The following is a 9,509-nucleotide window of genomic DNA, read 5'->3' as shown; positions in this document are numbered from 1 at the left end:
ATCTAACTGGGATACAGTTCCATTCTCCCTCCCCTGGGACACTGACTCTCACTGGGATACAGTTCCATTCTCCCCCCCTCCTCCGGGACACTGACTCTCACTGGGGTCCAGTTCCATTCTTCCCCCCCCCCCGGGACACTGACTCTCACTGGGATACTGTTAGAGGGTCAGTACTGAGGGAGCGCCGCACTGTCGGAGGGTAAGGACTGAGAGAGCGCCGCACTGTCGGAGGGTCAGTGCTGAGGGAGCGCCGCACTGTCGGAGGGTAAGGACTGAGAGAGCGCCGCACTGTCGGAGGGTCAGTGCTGAGGGAGCGCCGCACTGTCGGAGGGTCAGTGTTGAGGGAGCGACGCACTGTCGGAGGGTCAGTACTGAGGGAGAGCCGCACTGTCGGAGGGTCAGTACTGAGGGAGCGCCGCACTGTCGGAGGGTCAGCGCTCAGGGAGTGCCGCACTGTCAGAGGGTCAGTGCTGAGGGAGCGCCGCACTGTTGGAGGGTCAGTGCTAAGGGAGCGCCGCACTGTCGGAGGGTCAGTGCTGAGGGAGCACCGCACTGTGGGAGGGTCAGTGCTGAGGGTGCGCCGCACTGTGGGAGGGTCAGCGCTGAGGGAGCGCCGCACTGTCGGAGGGTCAGTGCTGAGGGAGCGCCGCACTGTGGGAGGGTCAGCGCTGAGGGAGCGCCGCATTGTCGGAGGGTCAGTGCTGAGGGAGCGCCGCACTGTTGGAGGGTCAGCGCAGAGGGAACGTTACAATCGGAAGTTGGGCAGTTGGGATTTTTGCCTGATATTCTGGGGCATCACTGAACCCACATCACAAATGAACAGATGATTATGGTGGTTATCACAGAGCTGTTTGTGGGACCTCATTGTATGCAAATCGGTCTTGGTCATTCCTACATTACAACGCGATCGTGCTTCCAAAGCACTGTCAGGAGCTATGAAGCATTCTGGGATGTCCTGAGGCAGTGAAAAGTACTATAGAAATGCAAGTCCTGTTAGCTGAGTGTTGCGTGAGATTATACTGTGATAAACCCGTGCTGCTATTTGCTCAGTTATAGAGCGACCCAGTTGCACATTAACAGGAGGGAGGATGGTCGCTGCATTGTCAGAAAGTTCCCCAAATAATCCTCGGCCAATTGCAGAGAGAAAAGGAACAAGTCTCTCAGCCGCGGGCCAATGAGATGCCGCGATCTGTGTCGGATTCTCAAATAGTTTTTATTATTCGTGGGAGTGACTGGGACACTGGGTGAGGCTCTTTAAATACGAGTGAGAAGCAGCTGCAGAAGGAACAATCCCTTTCAGCATCGAGTACACACAGCAAAGGAGAGAGAGCAGGCGAGAGGCAGGGACACTTAGGGACTGAGGGTGGATCGTTGCTCCTGTAGCTCTCGACAGCAGGATAGCCTCACACCCGATTGACAGACTACAGCGAACGCTGACTGAGCTCCTGTTACAGAGGGTCCACACTGAGGTGGACTCCTGTCCCAGGACAGTGCTGGACTGCACCTGAGGTAAACAACCACAACACCTTAAACAGATCACAAGGGAAGCAGAGCAAGATGTGTCAGGTTTGCAGTTGTGGATCGCTGTGGGTGGTTAGACCTCAGCTGGAGTATTGTGCACAGCTCTGGGCACCACATTATAGGAAGGATGTGAACACATTGGAGAGAGTGCAGAAGAGGTTTACAAGAATCGTTCCAGGGATGAGAAACTTCAGCTAATGAGGATAGATCGGAGAGGTTGGGACTGTTCTCCTTGGAGAGGAGAAGGCTGGGAGGAGATTTGATAGAGATGTTCAAAACCGTGAGGGGGCTGGACAGAGTAGATCGGGAGAGGCTGTTCCCACTCGTAAAAGGATCGAGAACGAGAGGGCACAGATTGAAAGTGATTTGCAAAAGAAGCAAGTGTGACGTGAGAAATAAACTTTTTCACACAGCGAGTGGTTGGGGTCTGGAATGCACGGCCTGGAAGTGTGGGGGAGGCAGGTTCAATCGAGGCTTTCGAGAGGGCATTGGATGGTTATTTGAATAGAAACAATGTGCAGGGGTACGGGGAAGAGGCAGGGCAATGGCACGAGGTCATAATGCTCATTTGGAGAGTTAGTGCAGAGACGATGGGCTGAATGGCCTCCATCTGTGCCGTTAAAATTCTGTGACTCTGTGATTCAGTGTGCAGAGAGGTTTACCCTATCTAACCCTGTGCTGTATGTGTCCTGGGAGTGTTTGATGGGGACAGTGTAGAGGGCGCTTTACTCTGTATCTAACCCTGTGCTGTACCTGTCCTGGGAGTGTTTGATGGGGACGGTGTAGAGGGAGCTTTACTCTGTATCTAACCCCGTGCTGTACCTGTCCTGGGAGTGTTTGATGGGGACAGTGTAGAGGGAGATTTACTCTGTATCTAACCCTGTGCTGTACGTGTCCTGGGAGTGTTTGATGGGGACGGTGTAGAGGGAGATTTACTCTGTATCTAACCCCGTGCTGTACCTGTCCTGGGAGTGTTTGATGGGGATATTTGGATCTAATTCTGGTATCTGTTTCCTCTTTGCAGCTTTGAACCAAGTGCCAGCCTGTGTTTCCCGGAGAGATTGTGAGTGGGACGGTGTTGGATTGACCCCCACCCCGCATGGGCATGTTCTTCTATGGCGCTGCTGAGCTGAATTCCCAGCTGCCGGAATCTGCGCGCTCGCTGCTCTGGGAATATGACAGCGACGGATCCAGTCACAGCTTCCCGGAGACTGACTGCCCGCTGCCCAACCAGGGCTTGGTCAACTACCTGCTGGCCCAGCAGGGCGCCTCCGAGCTCCAGCTCCCCAGCTTCCAGCCCAGGCCCTCCCGCGGCTTCCAGCCCACCCTGGACGAGATCGAGGAGTTCCTCCTGGAGAAGAGCGGCCTGACGCTGAAGGGGGAGGCGTCAGATACCGGCCGCTGGCCCGTCCGATTGAACTGCCAAGCCCAGGAGGAGGGGCAGGGGGGCTGCCCGGTCCCGGGAGCCGGGGAGGAGGAGGGGCGGCAGCAGCAGCAGCAGCCTGGGGGTGAGGAGCAGCTCCCTCGGCCTTCACCGGGACCCTCCGCCCTCCTCCTGCAGCTTCAGTGCGTCAGGGAGGGCCACGGGCTGCTCCCCCAGCTGCTGGTCAGCGTCCAGGGGCAGACATACGCCTTGGTGCCCCAGGTCACCCCCTCGGCACCCCCCCGGCAGTTTGTCCGCATCGCTGCCAAGCTGTCAGCCCAGGGTCAGCGGGAGTCGCCCGGCAGAGCGGCCCCCTTCACCCCTCCGGAGATGCTGAAGGTGCACAAGTGCTCGTTCCCTGGCTGCAGCAAGATGTACAGTAAGAGCAGTCACCTCAAGGCCCACAACCGGCGGCACACTGGAGAAAAACCCTTCGCTTGCACCTGGCCTGGCTGTGACTGGAGGTGAGTGCAGGGCTGCCTTTATATAGCACCTCTAACGCTGTAAAAACATCCCAAAGTGCTGGATAGGGGCGTCACTCAGACACACAGGCCCACAGCCCACGTGAAGCACGTTAGGACAGTTGAGGAAAGGCTTCAGCTGGTCTATAGCAGCATCTGAAAGGACATGAGAGTCAGAGGTGGAGAGGTTTCAGGAGGGAATTCGAGAGCTTAGGGCCCCCCCCCAGGCAGCTGAAGGCCCGGCCGCCAATGGTGGAGCGATGGGAATCGGGGGATGGTCAAGAGGCCGGAATTGGAGGAGCGCAGAGATCTCGGAGGGTTGTAGGGCCTGGAGGAGGTTACAGAGATAGGGAGGGTTGTAGGGGTTGGAGGAGGTTACAGAGATAGGGAGGGGTGTAGGAGGTTACAGAGATAGGGAGGGGTGTAGGGGCTGGAGGAGGTTACAGAGATATGGAGGGTTGTAGGAGGTTACAGAGATAGGGAGGGTTGTAGGGGTTGGAGGAGGTTACAGAGATAGGGAGGGTTGTAGGGGTTGGAGGAGGTTACAGAGATAGGGAGGGGTGTAGGGGCTGGAGGAGGTAACAGAGATAGGGAGGGGTTGTAGGGGCTGGAGGAGGTTGCAGAGATAGGGAGGGGTGTAGGGGTTGGAGGAGGTTACAGAGATAGGGAGGGTTGTAGGGGCTGGAGGAGGTTACAGAGATAGGGAGGGTTGTAGGAGCTGGAGGAAGTTACAGAGATAGGGAGGGTTGTAGGGGCTGGAGGAGGTTACAGAGATAGGGAGGGTTGTAGGGGCTGGAGGAGGTTACAGAGATAGGGAGGGGTGTAGGGGCTGAAGGAGGTTACAGAGATAGGGAGGGGTGTAGGGGCTGGAGGAGGTTACAGAGATAGGGAGGGTTGTAGGGGCTGGAGGAGGTTACAGAGATAGGGAGGGATGTAGGGGCTGGAGGAGTTTACAGAGATAGGGAGGGGTGTAGGGGCTGGAGGAGGTTACGGAGATAGGGAGGGGTGTAGGGGCTGGAGGAGGTTACAGAGATAGGGAGGGGTCTAGGGGCTGGAGGAGGTTACAGAGATAGGGAGGGGTCTAGGGGCTGGAGGAGGTTACAGAGATAGGGAGGGTTGTAGGGGCTGGAGGAGGTTACAGAGATAGGGAGGGGTCTAGGGGCTGGAGGAGGTTACAGAGATATACCCACCCCCTGTACCGAGTGAGAACCCTGTACCTCGCCCCCTGTACCCCACCCCCTGCACTGAGTGAACTGAGCTGAGCTGATGTGGGACTGTGCCCTAAACAGTTTTCCCCCTGGGATCACACTGAGAGGAAGCGGGTTGGTGGGGGTGTGTGGTGATGGGTCAGTGTGTGAATCAGACCAGGTATCTGCTGGAATGCAGGCTATAAATGAAACATTGGGTGAGGATAGGGCTGCTTGTGATGCCCCATTTAGTTGAATGACTGCGGATTTGCATTGTGACGTGTATGTATGCGTGCACCTGGTCACCCATGCGTGTATACGCACGCGTGTCTGTGTGAGCATGCGTGTGTGCGCGCGGATGTGCATGTCTGTGTGTGTGTACACGCATGTGCTGTGCGTGTGCACACGCACCTGTGTGCGTGTGTATGCGCGTGTGTGTGTGTGTGTATGCGCGTGCATGTCTGTGTGGTGTGTGTGTGTACGTGCCTGTGCGTATGTATGCTCATGTGTCTATGTCTGTGTGTACGCGCATGTGTCTGTACGCGCAAGTGTCTGTGCGTGTGTATGTACGCGCATGTGTCTGTGCGTGCGTGTGCGCGCATGTGTCTGCATGCGTGTACGTGCATGTGTCTGTGCGTATGTGTACGCGCATGTGTCTGTGCGTACATGTCTGCGGTGTGTGCACGCATGTGTTTGTGCATGTCTGTGTGTGTGTGTGTATCTGTGCGTGTGTGTATACGCGTGTGTGTCTGTGTGTGTCTGTGTGTCTGTGCGTGTGTGTACATGCATGTGTTTGTGCATGTGTGCGTGTGTACGCGCGTGTCTGCGCGTGCGTGTAGGCGCATGTGTCTGTGTGTGCGTGTACGCGCATGTGTCTGTGCGTGTGTGTACACGCATGTGTTTGTGCATGTCTGTGTCCGTGTCTGCGTGTGTGTCCGTGTCTGCGTGTGTGTACGTGTCTGTGCGTGTGTACACGCATGTGTTTGTGCATGTGTGCGTGTGTGTATGCGCGTGTGTCTGCGTGTGCGTGTAGGCGCATGTGTCTGTGCGTGCGTGTACGCGCATGTGTCTGTGCGTGTGTGTACGCGCATGCGTCTGTGCGTACGTGTATGCGCATGTGTCTGTGTGTACGTCTCTGTGCGGTGTGTACATGCATGTGTTTGTGCATGTCTGTGTGGTTGTGTCTGTGCGTGTGTGTATGCACGTGTGTGTCTGTGCATGTGTGTACACGCATGTGTTTGTGCATGTCTGTGTGCGTGTCTGCGTGTGTGTACGCACATGTGTGTACGTGTCTGCGCGTGTGTGTACGCACGTGTGTGTATGTGTGTGTGCGTGTGTGTGTACACGCATGTGTTTGTGCATTTCTGTGTGTGCGTGTCTGTGCGCGTGTGTGTATGTGTCTGTGTGCGAGCGTGCGTATGTGTCTCTGTGTGTGAGGGGATTAATTTTGGCTCTGCTGCCTGCTCTGATGGTCTGTACCCTGTGTCTATCCTCCAGGTTTTCCCGATCTGATGAACTATCGCGTCACAAGCGCTCACACTCTGGGATTAAACCCTACCAGTGTTTGGTGTGTGAGAAGAGGTTTGCTCGCAGTGACCACCTCTCCAAACACGTCAAGGTCCATCGCTTCCCGCGATGCAGCCGAGGCTCACAGGCTGCAAACTGACCATCTGCCCCCCTCCCAGAGCATCTGGACAAAGAGTGGAGCCAGAGCCTGGTGTGAGGGACCGGAATACCGAGCTGCAGGAGCATGGTTAGAAATCTGCTGATGGACATGGAATCGGATTCGACTGTCCGGTGTTTACAGGTCTCCGAGTCCGGGACATCGATCCGACACCAGCGGTCATGGACTTCCTAAACAGGAGCACGGACTGAATGGGGTCAGTCGCATCTCGGGGAGGCTTGTTCAGGGAAAGCTGCTATATAAATGTAAATGTTGTTGTTGGTTTCATGTTCCCCGAATCCCAAAAGTTTTTCAGATCATCCACCCCCCCCGGTTCAAAACTCTCTGTGTTCCTTTCAGCCACTAGAGCTCACCCACCCTGCCCCCCCCCCAAAAAATCCCCCACAGACTGGGGGAAGGGACCCCACCACCCCCCTCACCTCCACCCGATCCCCCACAGACTGGGGGAAGGGACCCCACCACCCCCCTCACCTCCACCCGATCCCCCACAGACTGGGGGAGGGGGGTATCGGTCTGCCCCTGAGGGGGGTATCGGTCTGCCCCTGAGGGGGGTATCGGTCTGTCACTGAGGGGGGTATCGGTCTGTCCCTGAGGGGGGTATCTGTCTGCCCCTGAGGGGGGTATCTGTCTGTCCCTGAGGGGGGTATCGGTCTGCCCCTGAGGGGGGTATCGGTCTGTCACTGAGGGGGGTATCTGTCTGTCCCTGAGGGGGGTATCTGTGTCCCTGTGGGGGGTATCGGTCTGTCCCTGAGGGGGGTATCTGTCTGTTCCTGAGGGGGGTATCTGTGTCCCTGTGGGGGGTATCGGTCTGTCCCTGAGGGGGGTATCTGTGTCCCTGAGGGGGGTATCTGTCTGTTCCTGAGGGGGGTATCTGTTCCTGAGGGGGGTATCTGTCTGCCCCTGAGGGGGGTATCTGTCTGTCCCTGAGGGGGGTATCTGTGTCCCTGTGGGGGGTATCTGTCTGTTCCTGAGGGGGGTATCTGTCTGTTCCTGAGGGGGGTATCTGTCTGTTCCTGAGGGGGGTATCTGTCTGTTCCTGAGGGGGGTATCTGTGTCCCTGTGGGGGGTATCGGTCTGTCCCTGAGGGGGGTATCTGTGTCCCTGAGGGGGGTATCTGTGTCCCTGAGGGGGGTATCTGTGTCCCTGAGGGGGGTATCTGTGTCCCTGTGGGGGGTATCTGTCTGTCCCTGAGGGGGGTATCTGTCTGTCCCTGAGGGGGGTATCGGTCTGTCCCTGAGGGGGGTATCTGTGTCCCTGTGGGGGGTATCTGTCTGTTCCTGAGGGGGGTATCTGTCTGTCCCTGAGGGGGGTATCTGTGTCCCTGTGGGGGGTATCTGTGTCCCTGAGGGGGGTATCTGTCTGTCCCTGAGGGGGGTATCTGTGTCCCTGTGGGGGGTATCTGTCTGTTCCTGAGGGGGGTATCTGTCTGTCCCTGAGGGGGGTATCTGTCTGTTCCTGAGGGGGGTATCTGTCTGTCCCTGAGGGGGGTATCAGTCTGCCCCTGAGGGGGGTATCTGTGTCCCTGAGGGGGGTATCTGTGTCCCTGAGGGGGGTATCTGTGTCCCTGTGGGGGGTATCTGTCTGCCCCTGAGGGGGGTATCTGTGTCCCTGAGGGGGGTATCTGTCTGTTCCTGAGGGGGGTATCTGTCTGTTCCTGAGGGGGGTATCTGTCTGTTCCTGAGGGGGGTATCTGTGTCCCTGAGGGGGGTATCAGTCTGCCCTGTGTCTGATCACTGGTGAAGTATCTGCTGGTTTTAATTGTGATCTGATTGTGATTGTTCACATTTTGTTTACAAACCCCTTTGTCTCATTTGTCATTGATTCGCGTCCAGTGTTTTCCGAATGAAACGAATGGCTATTTAATAAATTCTGAATGGAACACGTGGATGTTATCAGATTGTTGTCTCTCTGCTTTCACTGTCTCATTGTCTGTTTCCCTAATCTCCTTCCCCCCACCCCCCCCGGCACAACTCTCCTCTCTCTCCCTCCCCCTGCCTCTGTCCCTCTCTCTCCAACTCACTCCTTGTCACTCTCCCTCTAGCTCCGTTTCTGTCACTCACACCTCTTTCTCTCAATCTGTCTCTTCCCTATGTCCCCTCCCTCTCTATAATGGCCATTCCCTCCCCCTCTCTCTGACTTTTCATTCCTCTCTCTGTAACCCCCACCCATTCCTCTATCTGTAGAGTAATCTACAGGTCCCCAAACAGTAGTTTCGCAGTAGGGCACAGCATAAACCAGGAAATACTGGGAGCATGTAAGAAAGGCACGGCAATAATCATGGGTGATTTTAAGATGTATATAGACTGTTCTAATCAAATTGGCAAGGGTAGCCTCGAGGGAGAGTACCTACGGTGTATTAGAGATTGTTTCTTGGAGCAATGTGTTGTGGAACCAACCAGGGAGCAGGCTATTCTGGATTTGGTTTTGTGAAATGAGATGGGATTAATTAATAATCTCATCATAAAGGATCCTCTAGGGAAGAGTGATCATAGCATGCTAGAATTTCAAGTTCAGTTTGAGACCGAGAAACGTGGGTCCCACACTAGTGTTCTGGAGTTAAACAAAGGTAACTACATAGGCATGAGGGCAGATTTGGCCCCAGTGGACTGGGCAGGAGGACTACAAGGTAGGACAGTTGATGAACAGTGGCAGATATTTAAGGAGATGTTTATTTCCTCCCAAGTAAAATATATCCCAATGAGGAAGAAAGATGGTAAGAGGGGGGGAAAAGCTTCTACAAGTATATAAAAGGAAAGAGAGCAGCTAAAGTGAATGTTGGTCCCTTGGAGGTTGAGACTGGGGAGTTAATAGTGGGGAACGCAGAAATGGCAGAGACGCTTAACCAATATTTTGCCTCAGTTTTCACAGTGGAGGACACTAGTACCACCCCAATAGGAACAGGTAGTGCAGAGGGTATAGAGAAGGAGGAACTTAGAACAATCACCATCACTAGAGAAAAAGTACTGAGAAAACTATTGGGATTAAAGGGTGACAAGTCCCCAGGACCTGATGGCCCACATCCCAGGGTCTTAAAGGAAGTGGCAGTGGAAATAGTGGATGCATTGGCTATAAAATTCCAAAATTCCCTGGATTCTGGAAAGGTTCCAGTAGATTGGAAAAATGCTAATATTTCGCCCTTATTCAAAAAGGGGGGAGGCAGAAAGCAGGAAACTATAGACCAGTTAGTTTAACGTCTGTCATTGGGAAATTGTTGGAATCCATTATTAAGGAAG

At 55.1% G+C, this 9,509-nt stretch overlaps 1 protein-coding gene across 1 annotated transcript; it reads left to right on the top strand.

Moving 5' to 3' along the window:
- The first annotated feature begins 2,626 nt into the window (after nucleotides 1-2,626).
- LOC144678390 (Krueppel-like factor 15) lies at nucleotides 2,627-8,155 on the top strand. Its single transcript, XM_078538190.1, has 2 exons — nucleotides 2,627-3,408; nucleotides 6,090-8,155. The coding sequence occupies exons 1-2, from the start codon at nucleotides 2,627-2,629 to the stop codon at nucleotides 6,256-6,258; spliced, it is 951 nt and encodes a 316-aa protein (XP_078394316.1). The 3' UTR covers nucleotides 6,259-8,155.
- The last annotated feature ends 1,354 nt before the right edge of the window (nucleotides 8,156-9,509 follow it).

Source organism: Cetorhinus maximus, unplaced genomic scaffold, assembly GCF_964194155.1.
Source record: "Cetorhinus maximus unplaced genomic scaffold, sCetMax3.hap1.1 HAP1_SCAFFOLD_4173, whole genome shotgun sequence".
Classification (NCBI taxonomy): Eukaryota; Metazoa; Chordata; class Chondrichthyes; order Lamniformes; family Cetorhinidae; genus Cetorhinus; species Cetorhinus maximus.
The sequence above is the reverse complement of the archived record's forward strand: the minus strand, read 5'-3'. Positions and strand labels throughout refer to the sequence as shown.

Bases quoted from the DNA above. Each gene is read 5' to 3' on its own strand.
- LOC144678390 (XM_078538190.1), top strand. From the start codon at position 2,627: ATGTTCTTCTATGGCGCTGCTGAGCTGAATTCCCAGCTGCCGGAATCT. The intron at 3,409-6,089 runs GTGAGTGCAGGG...TCTATCCTCCAG, and splicing joins TGGCCTGGCTGTGACTGGAG to GTTTTCCCGATCTGATGAAC.